This window comes from Lygodium microphyllum, chromosome 12, assembly GCF_053477565.2.
Source record: "Lygodium microphyllum isolate KBCC chromosome 12, Lygodium_microphyllum_v1.1.10, whole genome shotgun sequence".
Taxonomy (NCBI): domain Eukaryota; kingdom Viridiplantae; phylum Streptophyta; class Polypodiopsida; order Schizaeales; family Lygodiaceae; genus Lygodium; species Lygodium microphyllum.
Window position 1 is genome coordinate 46,475,172 of NC_141146.1, and position 25,153 is coordinate 46,500,324.

Below are 25,153 nucleotides of genomic sequence, written 5' to 3' on the forward strand. Positions count from 1 at the left end.
AAAGTGTTGCAAAATCGATAGCTGTCCAGAGGTAACTAGTGTGTTGTCCAAGATAGTGTGGCTAGAGAAAAATGGCCATAACTTCCTCTAGGAAACCCCAATTGGGGCAAGTGAGGTGTCGACACAGAGCCCTCAAGGTGTACTTTCAGCCATGTATGGGAAATGGGGTTGAAAATGGGTCAGGACCAAAACTGGTGCAAAACAGCTGGCTGTCCAGACGTAGACTACAGCCCAAAACACATGTCAAGTGTGGTTAAGTCAGCCCAATATGGCCTCCTTGAGGTGTGGAAACTCATCCAAGATAGATGTTGGGTACCAAGAAGCTTCCTTTATTGATAGGCCTTGCCATTTGATCAAGTATTCATGAATAGAACGGGTGCGGAGTTGCTTTTCACACTGCCTAATGACCGCTTCAGGAATATACTGAATAAGGCCCTCTTCATCTATGGGGGGTAGCTCTTCTACATGATCTTTGGGAGTGCCAATGAAAGGTTTCAATTGGCTCACATGGAAGACATTATGGATCTTAGTAGTGGGAGGGAGTTGGAGATGGTAGGCCAATCCCCCGACCTTCTTAATGATTGTATAGGGCCCATAGTAACGATGTGCCAACTTGTTGCAAGAACCGTCCTTTACTATAGCATAACGGGACTTGGGGACCTTGAGGAGTACCAATTCACCCTCTTGAAATTCAAGGGGTCTTCTTTTTGCATCAGCATGGAGCTTCATGTGCTCTTGAGCCCTTTTGAGATTTGCCTTGCATTGTTGAAGTAAAGCTTGTATGCAGTCTAACTCTTCTTTTCCAAGGGGGTTGAGCTTTTCATCGAAGATCACCATGGGGAGGGGCACTCGATAACCATACAATGCTTTGAAAGGGGAGACTCTAATGCTCGAATGAGTGGAGTTTTTGTAAGAAAATTCAGCCAAATGCAGCCATACATCCCAAGAATTATGCACATTATGACAAATATGTCACAAATAAGTCTCAAGCCACTTGTTGACTCCCTTGGTCTACCCATCCGTTTGGGGATGATAGGTTGTAGACGGAGCCAATTTGATCCCCATGGAGCTGAAAATTGTCTGCCAAAACTGACTCATAAATTTGGTGTCTCGATCATGTACTATGATGTGGGGTAAGCCATGCAACTTAAATACTTGCTCCATAAATTGAGTGGCAACTTGAGATGTTGTAAACTGAGATTTTGTAGGGATGAAATGGGTTTCTTTAGTGAGCCAATCAACTACCACATAAATGCTATTCCAACCCTTCTTGGTTGTAGATAAACCGGTGTTGAAATCCATGGTAATGTGGGTCCATTTTCCTTTGGGGATAGGCAAGGGCTACAACAATCCACCCAGTTTAAGAGTGCTATCTTTATTTTGTTGACAAGGCAGACATCTAGACACGAAGTCTTTAACATCTCGCCATAGGCCTTTCCAATGGAAGCTTTTTGAAATGCGGTCATATGTTTTGAAGACCCCTAAGTGGCTAGCAATCGGTGAAGAATGCATCTCTTCAAGGATCCTTTGGGTAAAAGGAGAGGCATGGGGAATTACCATACGGCCATGGATCCAAATGAGGCCATAGTGGAGCTGATATTGAGAGTTGTCATCCATAACACCTTGTTGTAATTTCTGAAAAAGAGGGCTGAATTTAGCATCAAGCAAGTAGTGAAAGCTCTTCCATCCAATCATGGTGGAGTTTAGTGGTGATAGATGAAACCTTGCATGCCCACATGCGAGAGAGTGCATCAACCACTACATTGTCCTTGCCACGCGTGTGGGTAATCTCAAAGTAATAGTTCTATAGGGTAGCTACCCATCTACGTTGTTTGGGAGTGAGGTTGGGCTGAGTCAAGAAGTATTTGAGCACACGGTGGTCACTTTTCACTTTAAATTTACTGCCATACAAGTAGTGGTGCCACTTTTTAGTAGAAGGAATGACTGCCAACATCTCCTGACCATAGACATGCAACTCTCTCTCTTTATCATCCAATTTTCGGCTCTCAAATGCTATTACACCATGTTCTTGTAACAAGATTGCACCAATACCCCATCCACTAGCATCACAATGGATGGTAAAATCCTTTGAAAAGTCGGAGCATACGAGGGTGGGGGCTGAAGTGAGCAATTCTTTCAGCTGTTGAAAACTACGATCAACCAAATCATCCCATAAGAAGGCCTCTTTTTTCAGCTTATCAGTTAATGGTGCTACAATTGTGGCATAATGGTGAATAAATCTTCAATAAAAAGAGAAGAGGCCAAGAAAACCACACAAGGAGGTAGTGGTAGTGGGTGTGGGCCAATCTGGAACACAGTGCACTTTCTTAGGGTCAGCTTGGATGTCTTTTTCACTAACAATGTGTCCCAAGTACTCAACCTCTGTTTGCATGAAGACACACTTGCTTTCCTTGGCAAATAACCGGTGCTCTCTTAGTATATCAAAAATTTGTTTAACATGCTTCAAATGCTCATGCAGTGACTTGCTATAAATGACTATATCATCAAAGAATACCAACACAAACTGGAAAAGCCATGGCTGCAATATTTTGTTCATTAGTCTCTGAAACGTGGCGGGGGCATTAGTGAGCCCAAATGGCATGACAAGGAAATGGTACAAGCCACGGTCAGTCCGGAAGGTTGTTTTAACTTCATCACCCACTCTCATTTTGATTTGGTGGTAGCCGGATTGCAAATCAATCTTGGTGAAGTAGCGTGCTCCCTTGAGCTCATCAAGCAAGCCATCGATTCGAGGGATGGGGTATCCATTTTTTACGGTGATCTTATTGAGATCATGGTAGTCAATACATAACCGGAAGGATCCGTCCTTTTTCTTAACCAATAGAACCAAGGAGGCATAAGGGGAAGAGCTAGGCTCTATGAATCCCATTTCAGTGAGCTCCTTGACTTGCTTAGCTACTTCCTCTCGCTCACATTTAGAGAGTCGATATGGGGGTTTATTGACAAGCTTGGCATAGGGCTCCAAGTCAAATGGGTGATCCACCAATCTTTGAGGTGGGAGAGTGGTGGGGGGCTGAAATAGATCCTCATATTCAGGCAAAAGTGCTTTTAGTGCTGCATTTTGCTTCCCCAAGGTGTGCTGGTCATCATTATCCTTATGCAAATGCAAGACAAAGATCTGTGAGCATTTCTTGAATTCCTTTTTGAGTTGTCTTGCTGTTATAAGCTGAAAATCTGCAACTTCTTTGATGCTCTCCAAATGTACAAGCTGCCCATGCATTACAAACTCCATATACAATTAAGAGAAGTCCATAGAGATTTTTCCCAACTGCTGCAGCCAATCACAACCTAACACAACATCCACGGGCCCATATCAAGGGTAATTAAGTCCACCTTTGCTGTATAATTTTCGCCCAGCATAAGAGACACTTGTGTGCATACATGGGAGCTTATTTCCTCACTTCCATTGGCCACTTGAACCCTAAGAGGTTGATGTAATTCAATAGGAATGCATGTCAAACCAATTTATTCACAAAACTGTGTGTGCTGGCACTATCTATAAGAATGTATACATTCTTGCCATCAATGTTACCATGTACCTGTAGGGTGTTCGGGCTCCTAGAGCCGGTCCATGCATCCATGGAGATCGAGCAAGCTAATATAGTGGTAAGTGTGGGGTGCAAAGGGTCATTCCCATGCATTCCATCCATGGGTCATCCACCGAGGTCAAAAGGGAAACCATCTGGTAAGCCATAAAATTGATCGGTGTCAAGATCCTCTTTGTATTCAGCATTTTCAGCAAGTGTCATCATGGGAGAGTTGTCATGTGATTCCTTTTCCAACTTGTCACTATCTTCTAGCACATGCATGCTATTAAACTTGAAAATGGCATTCTTAAAGGGGCATGTGGATGCATGATTAGCCGTGTACTTATCCCCACAATTAAAGCATAAGCATTTAGCCTTGCGATCCTTGACAACCTCGGGAGGAATGAATTTTTGACCGTTAGGACTGAAGCCATTCTGTGTCTTATTTTCAGCATACTTTGGGTCACTTTTGGAAGGGGGTGTTGTCCCAAAACTGCCATATTTCCTTTCAGCATTAAAAGTGGGGTAAGTGGGGATTTTGGGGCTGCCATTCCCTGCATTGTTGCTGCGATAATTACCGGCATATGGGGGTTGCCTAATAGGGTATCTTTGCTGTCCTGCAATGGGCTACATGCCCTCATTGCGATGATATCTCCAACCATATTGTTCAGCCAATTCTATAGCTGCAAACAAGGTGGCTGGCTTTTGAGCCATTACATCAACTAAAAGATGCGCATCTAGCCCATAAACGTATTTATGCAATTTGGCCTCATCACTCACGGCCTCACCATACATGGATAGGTTCATAAACTGGTTGGTATACTCCCTCACGGTGAGATTTTGTTGATCAAACTGATACCATTGCCTAGCCAAACGTTCTTTCTCTATCGGGGAGACAAAAACTTGGATCATATGCATCTTGAAATCTTCCCAATCATGAAACTGTTGATTTTCTCTTTGAATAAATCTCCACCATGTGTGGGCAAAACCTTCCAAATGAAGGGAGGCAAAAATAATCTTGGCCTCATCGGTATGGGGGTAAATGAGAAAATAGGCTTTCAATTTAGAGGTCCATTCCTCTAATTCAACCAGGGATGAGGACTGCCCATTAAACTTAGTAAACACAATCTTGTCACGCAGGCCGTTTGGGCCTTGATGTCCATGTATGCCATGTGCTACATGTTGCCCATGTATGTTGTGCTGCCCATACATGCCTTGCTATCCAAGCCCTGGCTATCCAAAATTTCCATGGGGGCCATGTTGCCCATGCATTACATGAGGATCAAATTGCACATTAGCACCTTGTTGTCCAAAATGACCATGCTGCCCAAAACTGTCATGTGCATGCTTCCCATTGCCATGTGCATGCTGCCCATGTACCCCTTGCATTCCATGCTACCCAAAATTTGCATTAGGCCCTTGCTAGTCATTCCCATGAGCGTGCATATAAATTCCATTACATGGGAGTTGTGGTTCCAAGGATGGGCTTGAAGGGTTCGTAATGGGGGAGGGAAGGATGGGTTCATCATGTCGAGTGGAGGGCTCACCCGTCTCATAAGTGCTATGGGGAATGCCATGGGTGCCACCAAAACTTTGTGGGCTATGCCTGGTCTCCAAGGAGGGAGGGCGGTTGGCCTCACGGGGAGGGACATGCTCCTTGGGCCGATCTGAGGGGAGTGCAATGGCGGGGATGAGGGCGCCCATGCACTCGATGAGTAATTACATCTTGGCCATCATCTCAGAATGACGATGATCTTGGCGGGTTTCCATCTCCCTATGGCGTTGTTCCAACTCTCGATGTCGTTCGGCATGACGGGTCTCATGTTGGCATAGAGTATGGTTGAGCATAGAGAAGCGGTCCATCTCGGGGGCATCCTCTTCAAATATGTCTTCACGATCCTCTTGGGCCGAGCTAGAATCATTCATTGAGGCACGGGAGTCCCTTATTTCATGCTGGAAGTCCTCTTGGGCCTTTGCTTTACCCTTGTGGCCTGCCATCCCAAGCGTAGTCCACCAGACCCCTTGTTAGAAAAATGGCAATATCTTGAGCTAGGAAGCTCCAATTGCCAAACTTTTTGATTCAAAATAAAGCTTTCAATCCCCTCTACGAGGCTTTGTAAAAATATATCTGATAGAAAATGATCAGGGATTTTCTATAATTGAATTTTCTGGGCTGACTGTGTAGGACCGTTGCCTGTCCCGCAGTACCTCTGAGCACAAAATTGAGCATATCTCCCAAACCGTAGGGCAGAATGGGGAGATTTTTGGTTCAGATCAAAGGGGGGAATGCCCTCTTTGAATCAAGCTATGGGGCCCCCACTCAATCACACAAGAAGGCTTTGCTGTAATTGACTTTTGCAGGCTGACTGTGTAGGACTGGCTGTCTGCAATACCCTGCAAGGACTTCTTCAATGAGCATACCTTATCCCAATGCTCAGGTGCTTATTTCAAGACATCCAAGGCCTCAATGGTGGTTCTCAATGCCACATAGAGCCATACATCATTTTCATCCATAGTTCTCTTGTTGAGACCATTTTCATGACTGCATACCCTTCCTGCATGCATCCACCATACATTCCCAAGTGATACATGTCATTACCAATGCATGTACAAGGTTGTGGACATAAATGATCAGGGCTCGGGCTATTCATTCAAGTGTACCTGCACCTGCAAGAAGCTTTGAGCTCCAGATCACCGAGAGGTGGGCAAAGTTCCCCCCGGGCCAGGTTGTGCACCCCTTTAGGGTCTTTGATGGCAAGGGGGGGTCACCTCTCTTTTGTCTTGCCACCTCGCTTGGCATCGGGCTTTTCCTCACCCGAAATATACATGGCAGACATTTATTATTAAGCAACCAGTATGATATGCATTTACAAATTGAGGATTGGGTCTTTCATGATATGCATGATCAATAAGGAAAATGGGATGGGAAAAGGGGTTACCTCTGCAAATCACTGACTCACTACTTGCATGACTTACCCTTCTTACAATTTCTTTCTTATCAATCGGAATCAAAATAAGAGTATGGTTAAGGATTAGAGTAAAATCTTGATTAATGGGGTAAGGAATTTAAAGATCATCCAGCCATGCATGCATTTCAAGGGTGTGGACTGGGGATGGGAATCTAATTGGCACTCTCAAACTCCAAGAAGGTATGCAATTCTTCCATCTCTCTCATCAAGTGGCTGAGCTCAACAATTGGATGTAAAAGAGAGAGCAAGAACCGATTGACATACCTTATTCAAGCTTGGGGAAGAGTTAGTGGCTGCCCTTCTCCAAGAAATTTGTGGTTGCCCTTCTTCTTGCAGCCCGTGGTTATATGGGGGCCTTCAATGTCGTATATCTTCACTTGTTGAAGCTTGTGGCTGCTTCCAAGGCTCCTGGGGTAAGAAAATTGAAGGGGCTTCCATGTGCCATGAGCTTGGTTGAAGGTTTCATGGCTGCCATGGTTGCTGCCCACAATAGGGTTTGAGGTATTGTCAAGGACTGGTGGGGGACCTCAATACCCGTGCTCAAGCTTGCCCAGAAGTGTACCAAAGGCTGGAGAATGAAGCAGGGAAGGCTGGAGCTGAGCTGGAGCAGGAGGAGTGAGAAGACCACTCAGCGCAAAATGCACCGCGTTTTTCAGGTTGTCCACAGGAGACTCCAAGCAGGTCAGGTAGGGCACATGCGTGCTCTAGATGCTAAGCATGATGGGAGGAAGGCTCTGGGACAAGTCATTCAGGTTGAGGAAGAGGGGGAAGAAAGATTTCTACACTTCTTGGGGTTGAAGGTTCCATGGCAGCTTGAAGGAAGGAGAGAGAAAGTTATGTTGAAAAAGTAACTGTGCTTTTGGACTTCTCTAACTCTGCTACACTCCTTTTGCCCAAAACCCTAAAGAAACTTACATGAAAATTAGTGACGACCTGCCAAATTTATCTTCCCGCCTCTAGATGTATCCATGGTTCTTGGGAAGGATCCAAGAAAGGGTGCCATAGTCTTCAAGAGGGCTGACAGCTTGCTTGAGTACTCCTCATGTACCTGTGTGAGAGATGTAACTGAGGTTTTCTAACTGTGAGAAACTGTGAGAACCCTAAATCTATGGGAAAAGAAAATGATTAAGGACAAAGATCTGGTACCACTTGTAATGAAAGAGACCTAACTAGCCTAACTAAGGAAGAGAAGAGAGAGAAGGACTGCAAGAGAAGAAGAAGAGGATAGAGAAAGACAGGGAGAAGAGAGAGAAAGGGAGGAAGAAGAAGAAGAAGCCATGAAAGCTTGTGAAGGTGAAAAAACACAATATTAGTGAGTTTGGGAATCTCCCAATTCCCATTTTTTAAATATTAAAAAGGTGGCACTTGGATAACATGCCCATAAGTTTCTCAAAACCATGTGATATGACCTATCATTGGAAAGTTCTTGAAAAATGGAATCTATTGAGCTATAGAGCCCTTGATTTCGAGTTATAGTGTTTAAGATATGACAAATCCAAAGATTTGACCACATGTCCCAAACTTATGGAAAATTTCCATATTCCTCAATATGGTGTTAAAAAGAGAGATTATTGATAATTTTGTGATGCCTCAGAATACCCTCTTACACCTTATATACCATCAATGTGACTAGTATGTTCCCATGCCATGTTCCCGTAATCCCCGCTTGTTACAAGTGTTTTGTGCACTTGTTGTGAAAGATTGTAGAAGTCTTACTTGTTGCTTTGTATCAATTTTGTGATAGTGGTAAATAATGGTGCAAATTCCATCATTGAGAAGCTAGATAAGAACAAATATCCATCATAGAAGTTTCGCATGAAACACTTGCTTATTGGAAAATACCTCTTTGAGTTTGTTTTAGGTAAAGAAAGTGAGACACATCTAAGTGACCTTGCGACTATAGATGAATTAAAGGCACGGAAAGAATGGAATGCAAAAGACAAAAGAGTGATGCATTAGTTATCTGCAGTTATTTGATAACACGATGCTAGGATATATCAAAAATGTAAAAATTTCACATATAGCATGGACCACATTTGAAAATATTTTTTCTGTGAATATAAAGATACAAAAGATCCAACTCAAGCAAGATATGAACACTTTGAAGAAAGAAAAAATATCTATCAATGAGCATATTTTAAAGGTGAGGAGTACTATAGATGCTTTAGCAGCGAACTGATGTAATGCCTGACGATGATGATTTAGTATCAACTACTTTTGGGTTGCCTTAATAATGATAATGAAAAGACTTGAAATTTGTTTGTTACTTCTGTGTATATAAGAAAATCATTTCCAAGTGTTTTGATGAGTCAATCTCTCTCATGGTAATCAATATGTAGGGTGAATCATTAGAAAAAAGAGGTGAACATGTCTAAGCATTCTCATCCAATTCAAGAAGGGAACATGGCACATCCTCTTGAAGAGGTCATGATATGGGACATACTGGTGATAACCAACAAAATAGGTTAAATCAGCAATTTGGTGATATGTAGGTTTCAAGTGGCCATGGCACCTCTATAGGCATGGGAAGCTCTAGAGAAAGAGGTAGATGGCAAAAAAAAGGCTCTAGAAATTATGGCACTATTTATCATTATTTTGGGAGAACAAGTCATATTATAGCCCAATATTATGCTAAGAAGGATAATATCCACAGCGGTAAATTATAACAAGAAGGCTATATATAATCTTCACAATAGAACCAAGACAAAATTAAGCATTTATTTGTTATGCAGTATATGATTAATGTTGTTATAAGAAAGGGGACACATGATGATGTATGATATGTTGATTCACATGCATCTAACCATATAACCAACCATGTTGAATGATTTAGAGAGATGTAAAATTTTCAAAATCCAAGTTATATGTAGATAAGTGATAATTCATGCCACCTAATTTTACACATTTAAAAAATCACTTATCCTTGCATGATGGTCACACCAAGGGTTTGCCATATATATTGCATGTGCCACCCATGACAAAGAATTTAGTATCTATTAGTTAGATGATAGAGCAAGGGTTGTTGGTTTGATTTAATACAAAATACTATTTTGTGGAAGATTTTAGTGATAAGTATAGGTGTGTTGCAAAAAAAAAGTAGAGTTGGCTACATATTTACTTTAGATTTGGAATTTTTGACAATGAATGTTGCTATGTATCCTAAAGGCAAAGGGTGATTGCAAACATTAAAATATGACACAAATGTATTAGTCATGCAAATATGCAAAGGCTTTTAGAAATTAATACAATTCCAAGGGTTGCTTATAGGGTTGCCTACTTATAGAGTTGCATAATTTCATAAATTGTGTAAAACATGTCATTTTGGTAAGCAAGCAAGACAAGATTTTTCATATAATAGAGATGTGAGTAGGAATACATGACTTGATATTACCCATATAAATGTTTGAAAACCTACACAAAATGTATCTCTTGATAGCAATAAATATTTTGTCACATTTATTGATGATTGTTCAAGAAAGCTATGGGTGTATTTCATAAATGAAAAGAGTGATGTATTTGAGTGCTTCGAAACTTTCAGAGTTACTATTAAAACTGAACTGGGCTAATTGCAAGTTAAGTGCTTGAGGTCAAATGGAGGGGGAGATTATCTCTCTAATGAGTTCAATAACTTCTTGAGATCTCATGGGATAAAGGGGAAGTTTACTTATGTACCTATCCCAGGTAAAATGGGTTTGCAAAAAGAAAAAATAGACATATTGTAGAAGTTGCATGGGTATTGATGATTAAAAAGAATTTACCAAAACATTTTTGGTATGAAGCTATTCATACTACTGTCTATATTACAGATAGAACTCCCACAACTATAGTTTATGGAATGAATCCTGAAGAATGCTTTACAAGCAAGAAGCCATATGTGTCATACTTGAAAGTGTTTGGTTATATTGCAAATTTTTATGTGCCAGATGAGCTGCAAAAAGAAGCTTGATCCAAAGGGTGAAAAACATATTTTCATTGAATACTCTTTAGTGTAGAAAGGATATTGCGATTATAACCCATCACACAAGAAAGTTCAAAATGAGCAAGGATGTTATTTTTTATGAGATGAATAGTTTGTATGCATCTAGTGGTAATGCATTCGATGATGATAATGATTATGACAGTTATGTGTATAAAGAAAAGCAAGAATCGTAAAACATTAGTGGACCAAAAACATCATATCGTACTAGATCTACAGTTAGTCCTTATTCAGGGGAGGGGGGGATCAATTTTATGAGCTACTCTATTTAAAATGATTTTGGACTCAACAAATTTGGCTAATGCCCCATACTTACACATTAGAGCACTTTAAAAACAATGATACTTGTAAACTTGTTTAATTTTGCACAAATTTCATGAATGTAAGTTTTTAAAAATAGAACTATAATGTAACTCCTCACCATGGACTTTAGGAAATGTTTAAATCCCTCATTAACAAGCTTAGGCAATTGAGATTTTCATCTGGCCCCTAACCCTTTCATGGCTATATTCCATTTTTTGACATATGGCTAGCAATCAAGTTAACCTTGTATACATGGACCCTTGGGGTAATTAAGATGCCAATGAGTAGCATCCAAGAGTTCATCACTATATCTTTTTCTTTTCCAAGTGAATTATATAACATTTTTGTGACACACCAACTATATGTATCATGTGATGCTCAAATAAAAATACTCGGGGTATTTTGATGTTTTTATTATATAGATCTAATTATAAATGAAGGGTTCATAAAAGAGTGACAATAAGGAGCCAATACAAGGACACTAAAAAATGCATTGCTTCACAAAATCAAAAATATAAAAAACTTAACTTGGCTCAGTTGTTCGACTCATCTTAACATTGTACATAACATATCAGAATTTGTGTCATAGCTTGAAGTCATTAAAATGAATGCATCTTTTGTAAAAATTGCCACTAAATTGGGGTGGTTGTATTTTACTTTTTACTTTTTTTCTTTTTTTTTTGGGGGGGGTTGCTTTACTTTGTTGGCCCTTCTACCCTAGTAACCTCTTTCAATCATGTCACATGGGCCTCCAATGTAATCATGCATTGCATGGATACACAAAGCATATAGTGCTTTAACCCATTGAGTTGATCATTATTTATCAGTAGCTTTGTACCGAGGATCAATAGCTACCACATATCACATGTAATGTCTTCCTAGTCCAAGGTATGCCCATGCAATGCCTTTGGAAGAGTCAAAGGTCATATCTATTCTTCAAATGTTCTCTTAGCACAAGGCATTGTCAGAGTTTCCCAAAGGTTATAATCATGTGATTTTGTAGAATGTTCTCAAGGATTTTGAAAGCATCCAAGCTTCCCAATGCATGAACATTGAACCAATGCACGATCATGAGGAAGAAGCAGTAGCAACTCAAGGTATCCATTGGGTTTGAAAGTGTTAAGCTTTCCAATGTATGATCACACATTGAGTGCACACTAGAGAATGTTGAGGTATATGAGCTCTTTTAGCACTTTGCCCCTAATTGAAGCCCTTCTTAAGCTCTCCAAGGTGCAGTTACATATTCAGCACTTGGGATGGAAAATGGCTATTGTTGAAGAGCCCAAGCTGTTTTAGCACACTTGAGACTCAGCGAGCTATTGATGATAGAGCGCGCTATTGATGATGGTGTCTCCTGCTGGGTCAAGAGTTTTGGCTACACTCCAAACTTTGGAAGGCGAAAGCCACACTGGTATAGGAAGCTGACCTTTCAGTGCATTTCTTTTTCTTCCTCGTGACTCATGGGCACGAAGATCCTCGAAAACTTTAGAAACTCCAGCAGCTTATCTTCATCTGAGATCATCTCCATCTCGTACGAACCCATCGTATCATTCGAGGATTCTCCACTTCGTCATCGTAAGAGACTGATGCGAAGAGACGAAAGAGAGAGCTAGCAGCTGCTCTCACTGATGGTCTCCAGCTTGGGCACCCACGACCTCGATCGCACTATATTCATGCTGTTTCTGACCCTGCGAGACCGAGATGGCGCAGCAACTGTAACCGTGGCATCCCGCAGCTCCTGAGATGTCAGAGGACAGGAGTAACTCTTCTGAATGTTCACAAAGCTGGTCTCCGATCCCTCACTGTGATGTGATCCATGGTCGTGACCATCAGCATCCTCATCGTGATCATCTGTCAGTGGAGTTACCTTCCTCTGCCCATACAATATGGAAGACTTGGGGCGTCTGCTCTTGGAGACAGGAGCTGGAGAATCAGCATTATGATGATGATGGGACAGGGCAGAGGTGTAGCAGGCCATCTCCTCCTGTGATATCCGTGCGCTCATCCTGTGCATGGGCAGGAGAAGGTAAGCATGGCAGGGCTTCAAGTCTGTGTCTGCCGAGAGCGGTGAAGGCCGATGGTTTCCCTTCTGGAGCTCCACCAAGAACTGGTTGGGGAATTCCAGCATCAGCTCGGCTGCCTTGAGTGATTGCTGGCAGAATTCGGAGATCCGCCCATCCGATGGGTGCAGCACCTTGATAGAAGAATATTGAGGAGAAGCTGTACAAGAAGAGATGTTCTTGTTGTTGTGATCTTGAGGTGGGCAGGCATGGCCAATGTGCATGCAGTTGCCCATAGCTTACAATACGATGTATAGCGTCAGCTATGGATCAATGATATTGTAGCTTTGCTAAGGCTGATAAAAGCTCTCTGTGGATCCCTGATTTCTCAAGCTAACCATCTACTTATATATACATATATATATGTATATTGGAAGCAGGCTGTGGCTAAATGCTTTCGCCTCGAAGGAGAACACACTGCAGCCACCAAGGATAGAGAGAGTGTCAAGATGAGCAAGGATCCAAAAGGCAGACAAGCTTTGAAGCCATAAAGAAAGGAGCACTGAGACCCACAGAGGAAAAGTTGTGGGGTTTTGTTGAATGCGAAAGCATGTCGTGTTGGCTGTTGGACAAGCCAACGTAGCAATCAACTGCCTCGATACAGCTGGACTCCAGAAGCCAGAAGCCAGGGCCCTTCTGTTGGCCTACAGATGATACTATCGTCTTTCACTGATCTCGCAAATCTAAAAGATAGATGATTCATGAGACCTTTCACTCAAGGAACTTCATCATTCAGGCTTCATCAGCACCTTCCCAAATTGAGCCACTTCTTGCTCCACAAAGTTAAAGACACAACTTTGACGGATGTTTTCTACCCTTAATTCTTGAAGTTAAAGTGACTTGATTTTAAATTCTGCAGGTGAAAATCCCTGTGAAAACCCCATATAGAATTGGCAATGGGCAATGCTATAATAAGTTGCATGCATGCATGGGTCCACCTGATACTCTAAGAATAAAGACACTTCTCCAAAGTCTTATTTCTTACTTTGGGTACTGCCATGCCTAGAATCTCAACTCTCACTAGACCTTCAAACAAACTATAGGTAGCCATAATTTTTTACTAGGGAAGGAGGAGGAAAGATATAGTACCACATCATGTTGGATTTACTTGCAAGGCTCCTATAAACAGTCTGAGCTAGGCATGGTCCCACCCTTAATCAAGCCCACCCAATATACTACACAATGATATTGGAAGGGTGGGTCCAGTAATTATTTGCTATGTCATGTAATGTAATTACAAAATGGGGTTGTGGCATAGTGGTTTGAGTGTGGGTTGAGTTATTGAGGTGTGTGAGATTCAACCCTCAGCCACTTGCTCCGCATCCCCCAAGGCATAATGGAATAGCTCTCCATATTCAATATGTATGCAATCACTATATCAACTTAGCTGCTACTTTTAGAGGGAAAACTCCAATTTTGACCACAAAGGATACAACTCTTTGACCACGGAGGATACAACTCTTTGCATGTCTCCCAAGGCATTCCAATTACCAAAACAACAAAAGCTAAACTTGTAAATATGGAAGAGGATGTGAGCAATGACATTTTGTTATATGTCTCATCAAACATGTTTAAAAATAGAGTGGTGGATAGTGCAATAAGGAGAGTAGGGGGAGTATCAATAGGGTAAGGGGGCCAACTGCGCAATGAATGCCAAAAGGCAAATACTTTGGGGCTAGTGATGTGAGAAAAAAGGAGGAATATGTTGAGAATCTTGCTTAGGTATCATTCGTTAATTTACCAAAAAGTGTTACATTATTGGATCTCAAGTGTACCCTTATCTTTGAAAATCGCTTTTTTAATTGCATAAAATATATTAAAAACAAAGGATTGAATATTACACTCATTCGTTTTGTCTTGACATCCCCTACATGCTCATATATTCAAATTTCAAAAGCACTACAAAATGTGAAATCCCCCCTACAAAATGCTTTATTTTTCCTCACGTGTTCTATACTTGGCCGCCTTATCCTACACTAAAGGAAAACCTTCATACTACCTTGGTGAAAAACTAGATGGGGTACAATTTGCTTAAGGACAACCATCGTGATAGCTTGATAGAAAGTAGTTCAAAGGTGAGTACAATCATACTGATATCAAACTAAAGGCAACCACGTTTTCAGCAAGTAAGGAGGCAAAACAACATGCCACACCATGTCCACCTTACTTGTAAGACTTTCACAAAGCATAGTCTAAGCTACGCAAAGCATCACCCTTTGTCAAGTCCCCAACTATATTGTTATAGTGGATCAAGCAATTGCTATGCAATTAGACACCGTGACTTTAACGACTTAGTGGTTAATTTCAGAGAAGTTTTCTAAGGACTAATTCCAAATTTGGCCATGGCAGATGCAATATCAAACTAAAGGCAACCACGTTTTCAGCAAGTAAGGAGGCAAAACAACATGCCACACCTTGTCCACCTTACTTGTAAGACTTTCACAAAGCATAGTCTAAGCTACGCAAAGCATCACCCTTTGTCAAGTCCCCAACTATATTGTTATAGTGGATCAAGCAATTGCTATGCAATTAGACATAGTGACTTTAACGACTTAGTGGTTAATTTCCGAGAAGTTTTCTAAGGACTAATTCCAAATTTCGCCATGGAAGATGCAACACTTTGCATGTCTCCCAAGACATTTGAGGTGTTGAGATGACATCTATTGACATGTCTAATCAAGGCATGTTAAAAAGTAGAGTGGAGGGGAGTACAACAATCACTGGTGGCTAGAGTAGACAAAGTACAATATACTAAAGGACGACCATCCTATTACCCGCGTAAAAAATATAGAGTGAAGGGGAGTACAATTTGCCTTGTCCTATTACCCTTTATCAAGCTGCACTTCCCTTTATCAAGCCCACCTAATATACTCAACAAAAGTATTGTTAGAGTGGATCTAGTAATTATTTGCTATTACATTAACAATAGATCTAGGAATTATTGCCACTATTAATCTAGCAATTATTTGCTATCTCAATAATCATATGTAATGTAATTACACCAATAGGGTGGTGGCATCTAGTGGTTTGAGTGTGGGTTGAGTTATTCATGCGCATGAGTTCAAACCCTACACCCCACACCCCATGAGACATAGTAAAATATCTATTCCCATAAAATATGTCATGTGATCACCATATCAACTTAGTTGGTAGTTTTAGAGAACAACTCCAACTTTGACCATGGATGATGAAACACCTCACGTGTCTCCCAAGGCATTGCAATTACTAAAATAGCAAAAGCTAAACTTGTAAACATGGAGAATGAGGTGAACAATGGCATTTGTTTACATGTGTCAACAAGGCATGTTTAAAAGTTGAGTGGAGGGGAGTACAATAAGTGGAGTAGGGTAGAGTATAGTACACTAAAGGACGAACTTCTTATTAACTTGGCAAAAAAGTAGAGCTTTGGGGGGTACAACATGCAAAAGGACAACCATCCTAATAGCCCACCAAAAGTAGTGGAGGAGAGTACAACCTTAATTATATCAAACTAGAGATAGCCATATTTTTAGCAAGTAAGGATGCAAAAGAGCATGCCACATCATTCCACCTTACTTCCAAGACTCCCACAAAGCCTAGTTTAAGATGTGGTAGCACCATTTGTCAAGTTCCCTTGATATGGTAGAAAATTACTATATTGATATAGTGGATCTAGCAATTGTTTCTTACGCCATTAAAATGATACAGTAACATAACCCCAATATCACTAAGTGTGTTAATTTTAGAGAAGTGATTGATTTAAGAGAACTCATTCACTTAGTGTGTTAATTTTAGAGAAGTGATTGATTTAAGAGAACTCACTCTAATTTGGGGCCACAAAAGATGCAACACCTTGCATGTTTACCAAGACATCCCAATTACTCAAATAGATAAAGTTGAAGTTGTAAATATAGAAAATGAGGCGGGCAATGACGTTTGTTTACATATCTCAACAAGGCATGTTAAAAAGTAGAGTGGAGGGAAATACAAAAAGGTAGAGTAGGGGGGGAGTGCAATATGCTAAAGGACAACCATCGTATTACCCTTGTAAAAGATAAAGCGGAGTACAATTTGCTAAAAAACAACCATCCTCTTAACCTAGCAAAGAGTGCAGTACAAGGAAGTACAAAAAGGTAAAGGACAAGGAAGGGAGTACAAAATGTTAAAGGACAAGGGACCTATTAGCCACATTAGTATAGACCCCTTTCCAATATGCTTCTTCCACGCTCAAGCTTTGGCAGGTCTAATAAGCATCCCTAGCATGTTGAATAGAGCATATCATGTGATGCAAGGTTACTTCAACCCTATGCATAGAGCTTGCTATGTGGTAAGCCTTGCAAGTTGTGCTATAGTACGTTAGTGGAATGATGATATCAATGAAAAATCAAGTTTAAGCACCTAGAAAGCCAACTAGCTTACTAAACAACAATCACATATTAGCATTTTAAGAGGCTACACGTGGCCACAAGAATGTGAAACCACGAGTGCATATGACACACAAAATGACTATCTTGGATAAAAAGACTTCAATATATAATTCATAATGACATTAGCCTTTGATATGTTGCTATCAATCGAAATCTATATAGTAGCCACATTAGTTCTCTCATGATCAACTAGATGAGATATTTCTTGTTTCCATCCTTAAAATGTTTTTAAATTTTTGTAGTGGGCATTTGTGATATCCATTTAGTATAGAATTGATTCTAAATTTCATGTATACTTCATTTGGGGAAGGCTTTTCCTTCCCAATCCTTCACACACACACACTCTCTCTCTCTCTCTCTCTCTCTCTCTCTCTCTCTCTCCTTCAAAATGGATATGGAGGCAAAGAATATACAATAGGATATGAATATAATCGAAAGAGGGCTTCGCTCCCCAAGTCAAGCCAGAGAGAGAGAGAGAGAGAGCAATGCTCAATTCAAAATGGATATGGAGGCAAAGAATATACAATAGCATATGAATAGAATCGAAAGAGGGCTTCGCTCCCCAAGTCAAGCGAGAGAGAGAGAGAGAGAGAGAGAGAGAGAGAGAGAGAGAGAGAGAGAGAGAGAGAGCATGCAATGCTCAACGAGGCTAAAGACTATTTAGCAAAGACGTGGAGGCCTTCATGTTCCGATACAAAAACAAAAGAATGAAAGGAATCAATTTGGTCTCTGAAGGTCAAGAAGTGGCCAAAATTGGCCATGGCCATGCACTCCTAGCATTTCTGGAGCTGTTCGGCTTGATGACGACTACAATGGGTGTTTTCAAGAAGGATGATGAGATCTACCTGAAACAGTCTTTTGCACTTGTGATTCTATTGTAATGCAATTGTTAATGGTTTCTACATCCCCCAAAAGGCCCAATACTCCCTTTTAGGTATTAGGTTAGCTTTTACTAAGATCCTGGGCTCCTCGGATGAGCTGCAGCTATCTACTTGAAAAGTTCTTACTGCTCTTACAAGGTATCTCCTAACACACTCGCGCTCTTACAAGGTATGAATTACCCTGTGGATGTTGCCTTTGCCAACCAGGGACCCTGCAAAAAACCAGCAATGGTGTTAAGTTATTAGTACCAGACTAGATGATTAACAACAGTGGCAGCTTAGTAGATCAGTTGGACCTGCCAAAAAGCAATCCCAAGGCTCATGCTTTGCCAATTGAAAAGAAACAGGACTGCAAAAACTAGCTGGAAAGGCCAATCAAGTATTCTTTGTCTGAATCTGCAGACAGAAGGGTGGCCTGTCTTAAGTGATACAACATGGATTGGTACTAAACAAAAGAGCGCCCTCATTACCACATGATTCAAGCAGATGCCAAGCAGATGAGCATAGCCAGCAGAGGGCCATCCGCACCCACCCAACCCCCCCATCTGGCAAATGGGTACTAAACCCTCAAGACACATCCCATCCTTTGTAAAGCTCTTTCACATTTCAACCAGGGTTTGGGAAAGGACAGGCCACAGAACATCAGGCCAGCTTGAGTTTTGGAAAAGCCTTCTCGGAATGGTGTATGAAGGAAAGTACAATGAGGAGGACTCATGTATGGTTCAATAAAAACGCTGGTTTCGACTCAAAATCTCCATACACATCACTTTCAAAATTTGCCATGCTCTTGGGTCCACAAGGCCCCACCCATGCCTGCAAGTAGGACCATCATGGCACAATATTTCATCCATTTGTTTTCCTTAAGACAAAAGGAGGGTGGGATCTTCTCATCTGCTATCTAGGTAAATCTCACCATAGCATTTTCACAAGGTATTGAATGAAAAATCTCCTACAATATGTGTTTAGATTCATGCAGGACCACACAACTGCAGAGGTTGCACCTTTTTTCATTTCTTCAACTTTTTGAAGGAAAAATATGTGATCACTGATGATCCCCTTGGTGAAGGTCCATGAGAGAACAGTGAAAAATCACCATAGTTGCAGTTATCTTTCACTTGCAGGACGCGGACACCCGTAATGGCAGGACTCCTATCATGGTAGACTGCAATTGCAACCCTTTAGCCTGGCTGCACATAACAGTTAGTTGATTTCTACGTCATCTTGTGCAGCAGCAAACAAGGTAAGCTTGTAAGTTTTGCATTCAGTAAAAGGGAGAACTTTTTCTTTCTGTGAGTCAACTCTCTCATCCCTTCTTTCTTGAAGGCCTTTCACCTGCCGGGCACCATATCTGGGTTCTCCCTTTTCTACCATTACCTTGCTGTCTGTTCATAAATACAGTGGCACACCTATCATTGTCTGCACTATATCCTCTTGCAAGATCAAGGCGTCTAGCCAGATCCTGCTTCCAGCATCTATATATGTAGATTCACAACATATGAGATCAGAGATTCACCACAGACAGTAACCAAGCTAGACTTACCAAGCTAGTCCATAATTTACACCATATCAACCTTCCAAAAGCTATGGGCAACTGCATGCACATTGGCCTTGCCTGTCCAGCTCATGATCACAAAAACAAGATGCCTCCTTTTACACCTTCTCCTGCATTGTCTATCGAAGTGCTGCACTGGTCCAATGGCCGGATCTCTGAATTCTGCGAGGAGCAATCACTGAAGGCAGCTGAGCTGATGCTGGATTTTCCTGACCATTTCGTGGTCGAGCTCGAGAAGGGGAAACATCGGCCTTCACCACTCTCGGCAGATACAGACTTGAAGTCCTGCCATGCTTACCTTCTTCTGCCCATGCACAGGATGAGCACAAGAATATCACAGGAGGAGATGACCTGCTTCGTTTCTGCCCTGTCCCACAACAACCATCAAGATGCTTCTCCAGCTAGTAGTGCCAAAAAGAGCAGAGGCCCCAAGGCTGCATTTTACCGACAGAGCAGGTTGACTACACTGGTGCAAGCTGTAGATGAGGATGATGATGATCATGCACCAGATCCTAGTCAGGCGCCTGATTCCATGATTCCTGCAGCATCTGGATCTCGCGGATCGGGCAATAACATTTGAATGAGAACGTGGTCATGGGCGCCGAAGCTAGAGACCTCCAGTGAGAGTTTTTTCCTGTCACCGCATCCTAGCAGGAGGGCATTCCATACCAGAGGAAAGCACATATTAGCCTGGCTCGAGTATCAATCATGAGTAATCCGTTGGGAGAACATGCATACATCTACCTATGAAGCATCAAAAGAACAATGTGAGCGTTAGCTCGTCTCCCATGGCTGCTCTTCACAAGTGTATGTATAATTGCAGCAATGAAGCTACTATCAGTTGTAGCCGCCTGCATCATCAAAGAGCTTGGATGCATTTGGACCGTTGAACCCTACTGGGAAAGGTTACCACTACCTAAGGACACTTGAACCCTAATGCAAGCTCATAGGCATACATTGGAAAACTTGGATGCTACAAAGTCTCAACTCTTGCATGAGTTGGGTTTGATGCTCACGAGTTGTTGCTGCTACTAGATCGCCCTATCTTGGAAGGGTTAGATACTTCAAAGTTTAGACCCTTGGAAGGGTTAGATGCTCATGAGTTGTTGTTTCTACTACATGACCCTACCTTGGAAGGGTTGGATGCTCATGACTTGTTGCTGCTAGTACTTGACCATACCTTGGAAGCATTGAATGCATTGTAGTTTGGATCCTTCAGAGGATCCTACAACATGTGACCATGCTTATGAATACCTAACCATGCATTAGCATAAGAAGCAACTAAGCACTTTCAACCCTAAGGAAGCCTCATGATGAGCTATGTTGTTGATTCCTGATCATACCTTGGGATGAGATGACACAAGGGGGAAGGATGCTTTGGAGAAAAATAGCCATCTTTCTCAATCCAATCTCTAAAGTTGATATCTCATAGCTTAATAAGCTATCACAACCTATAAAGATAAAGAGCATTTGCTTTCCTCAACACAACATTAATCAACTTCTTCCCAACATTGGGGATAGACTCAAGAATCTTTCGTTGTCATTCTAGAAAACGTAAGCTCTAAGGGAGAGTTATGGCCTTGGGAAGCATGAAGAGAGCATTTTAACAAATGTGTGGTGCTTTTGTAACAGACTCACAACAAGTACTCTATTGCCACTTGGAGCCATGTTCACTTCAAGGACACCATAGCATCTATCATCATGGCAAGCGCATTCTTAGGGTATCAACCATTAGACCATAATTTCAATTTGAGAAATGACAAATCATTCTCATTTAGTGTCCAAAGCAAGATATCCAAGAGGCTACATTTGTTGGGTTCAACTTTGAGTTTGAAGCATTCTTTCAACATGAACTTGAAGTAGATAAACACACTAAAGATTTTCATGCCTTTTTGGTAGTCCTTTCTTTGGGTCTCATGAAAAAGGAGATGATTGTACTCTTGGCTTAAAGTTCTTTCTATGTGCCTTGTAACAAATGTGAGTAGAGAAGACACTCAAGAATATTTTGCATGCCTCATCTTTAATTGAGGAGGGCATAAATTGTCTACATTGTAAGTGCAAAGCCTATGGTGAGATGGGAGAAATCATGGATCAAGTGGCTTCCTATTGAAGAAAGAGATTGTGCAATCCTCAATTACTTATTAAGCTTAGCCCAAATTTTTACTTTCACTTAAAAGAAATAGTAAGCAGTGTATATAAGCTATGAAAATCATCCCTCCTTGGGTGTCTTATTGGGATTAGCAAATGGTTTGATTCATGTAGGTTAGATATTAGTGGCATGAGGCTAACATGGACTAAGCTTGACAACTCTTTGGGAAAGACTCTACTTTAAATGTTCTAATGCAATTTTATGAAATAGACTTTAAGGATCATGTCACCATGTCAACTTACGTCAACAATGAGAGCATCAAATTTTAACTTTTGCACCACAAAAGGGAGAATGTTCATGAGGATGGGCAACCATTTTCTTACTTAAGAATGTTGAGGAAAATGGATATGAAGCATTGTGAGCCTCAACCCTCAATGATTATGTTCCTAATATTAACGTCAAGAGTCTGGAATACTCTTTTTGAGACAAGATTGCGAAGCAAAATAATGCAAAAAACATGTTGTGTTGTTTAGAGATTAATATACAATAACTTGTAGAGTCTTCTCTTTCCTTCTTGAATACAAAAGATGTGCAAAAAACACAACACAATTTTTCTAAGATAGCTATGCAAGTGTACTCTCAAAATCACCAAGCTTAACAAAAATCTTACAAACAATAGGCTAATCATTCAACAATCTCAAGACAAATTGAAATAGTCCAATATAAATTATTAAGCTTAGATAATCAAACAACTTACATAAATCTAAGCTCAATAGGTAAAATTGTGTTGAGCTTTCTCTTGCCTTTAGAGGAAATCAAAGATATCTCAAACAACATGGGGGTATTGAGTCTAAAGTCCATATCATAGAAAAGTGATGATCATATTGCACAACAGTGTCATTGTTTAAGCTTACCAAGATCTTCTAGTGAGAATTTACAATAGTTACTCAAAATGATATGTTAGTTGATTGAAGCATATGATAATGTCCCAAAATTACTAGGAAGGGCCATAAAAAATGGATGCATTTATCTTGTAAGCTTTTTTAGGTAAGCTTATTCAGCCATGGACTAGGTAGAAAGCCTTTTAGGTCACATGACTTGAAGGTAAACCGTTGTTTTAGGAGTGGTGATCAAAGATATCTCTTTCACACAACCCGAAAACAAGACATCAAGGAGTGTTGGTAAAGTGATTGGCTTTGTATAAATACTACACTTAACGAGAACTTTCAATAATTTACAACCAAGCACATTCAAACTACAAGCCAACACAATTACTTTTGATAACCACAAATGCATTAAAAATCACACAAAAAGTTAAGCATCTACAACCTCAAAAGATATAGCAAAGTCCTTTAGAAAAACTTTATACAAAACCTTCATATCTTTGTAATAGGCTTGTAAAGACTACAAAAATTGCCCCAAACATTGTGTGACCCTCCTCTCCTCACAAGGCAAGAAATTATTTAAAAGAAAAGGGCCCCCTATTCTTTATTCGTCTCCTTTATATAGATGTTACTCCTACCATGAAGATCTAAAAGGTTTTGAGACTTTTAGGCTTTTCAAACGCCTCAAAGACTTTTAGGCTTTTCAAAAGCCTCAAAGACTTTTTTGTTTTTAAAAAAAACTAATCGATGCTTTTTTGAAAAGCATCAAGTCACCACCCTCAATTGAAATGGCAACTTTTGTATCCTAGCTTATTGGATCAATGCATGGGTCCACTGAACATATCAAGGGAGAATTATTTCAATCAATGTTACTTCTCTCAAGTCTTCACATGGGCAGCCTCTTGGTCTAAAACACAAAGACAAACCAACAATGATAGATTCACATCAACAATATTTGCTCCCTTTGTGATAGTGATGTCTTGCTCAATGGCCTTTTAATTAGTGTGGTAGCTACTATATGGCCAAAATAAGAGCCATCTTTCTCCGAGTTCTTGATGGCATGCCATAATTGCAACTCATCATCAAAATAGTGTTTCTCTTCAAATCTATGTGGTAGTCCCTCCTAAGAATACATACGTAGAATGGAGATTGTGTCTATGCACTAAGATGCAAGGTTGTGTGCAAGGGCATATTGCACTAGGTTAGTGCCTTAGGATGGGGTCAATGCATGGTGGTGTGCACTAGTGCATGGCACTAGTGTACTATTGAGAAACACAGACCTTGAGCATGGTTTAGCAATGGAGGATAGAACACATAGATGATGACATAGACAAGAGACAATGACTATTACTCAAGTGAATTAGGTTCTAAGATTAAGTGCTTGGACTCATAAACACAATGATCTTGAGTAGGACATGACAAGGACACAAATTGGAAGTACAAAATACAATAGCATTCCCTTGGAATAAGAACCAAGTACATGCTTATGTAGCCTTTGGGTTGTTCCACTCTCCTCACTGTGCTTATGGTGGATACATAGCATCTCTTCCTAGAGCATACATCATTTGTCATTATATCTTTCAACACCCCCCTCAAATGATAAGTTCCTATACTTGCTAGCTTTTTCCCTCCATACATGATGACATGGACCCGAAGACTAGCCCATAGGCAACAGCTTGAAAATGTACATATTTGGCAAGGGTCTTTACAAAACAACATCCACTAAGGAAAAAAAAAATCATTTATGGGAAAGATACAATGAAAATTTCTTCAAAACAATCTGCCAGAGTTGTTTTTGATAATGGAAGCATCTTCTTCATCTTCTGCATTCATGAACTAACTTTGATGGTTACCATTATGCACTGTTATGCTCTTTTCCTATGGAAACATTCACTAGCCATGTACCCAAACCTTACCATGATAATGACGTGTGACCCAATCCTTGTTGTTAGTGTTGAATCCTCGTCCACATCCTTTTGCTCCATAAGTTCCCTTGGTGTACAAGAGATTGTTCTTTGAGATGATTTTTTTTGCATCCTTATTTTTAAGTTTACTTTCTCCATCAATTAGAGAATGCTCAATTTCTTTAAGCGAGTGATTAGGAACATTACTTAGGGTAGATGCAAGGTTCTCATATGGTTCTTTATTTACACTTGTTAGTAGCACTACTATGGTTTCATCCTCATCTATGTTCTTCTTTAAAGTTGCAAGTTGAGTTTTTAGGCTCTTAAACTTGTTAATGTGCATGGTCATAGAAGAACTATACTTTACATCGAGCTTATAGAACTGCATGAGTAATTTTACTTTTGAGTTTTCAACTTGAGTTCCAAATATCCTATAAAGCTCACCCCATGCCTTTTTTGCATATTTGATGTTGGCGATATGGTGTAGTACATCATCAGATAGTTCCCAAGAAATGATGCCTAAATCCTTGTTGTTCATCTTTTTTCACTCTTTTGTCTCGATCTAGACTTCCTCAATGAAC

At 40.6% G+C, this 25,153-nt stretch overlaps 2 protein-coding genes across 2 annotated transcripts; one reads left to right on the plus strand and one right to left on the minus strand.

The window, feature by feature from the left end:
• Positions 1-11,392: 11,392 nt before the first annotated feature.
• LOC148027717 (uncharacterized) lies at positions 11,393-13,722 on the minus strand. Its single transcript, XM_087688940.1, has one exon. The coding sequence runs from the start codon at positions 13,090-13,092 to the stop codon at positions 12,406-12,408; it is 687 nt and encodes a 228-aa protein (XP_087545066.1). The 5' UTR covers positions 13,093-13,722; the 3' UTR covers positions 11,393-12,405.
• A 4,171-nt stretch (positions 13,723-17,893) lies between these two features.
• LOC148027718 (uncharacterized) lies at positions 17,894-21,349 on the plus strand. Its single transcript, XM_087689417.1, has one exon. It carries the CDS (start codon positions 19,727-19,729, stop codon positions 20,273-20,275), a length of 549 nt encoding a protein of 182 aa, XP_087545543.1. The 5' UTR covers positions 17,894-19,726; the 3' UTR covers positions 20,276-21,349.
• Positions 21,350-25,153: the final 3,804 nt, after the last annotated feature.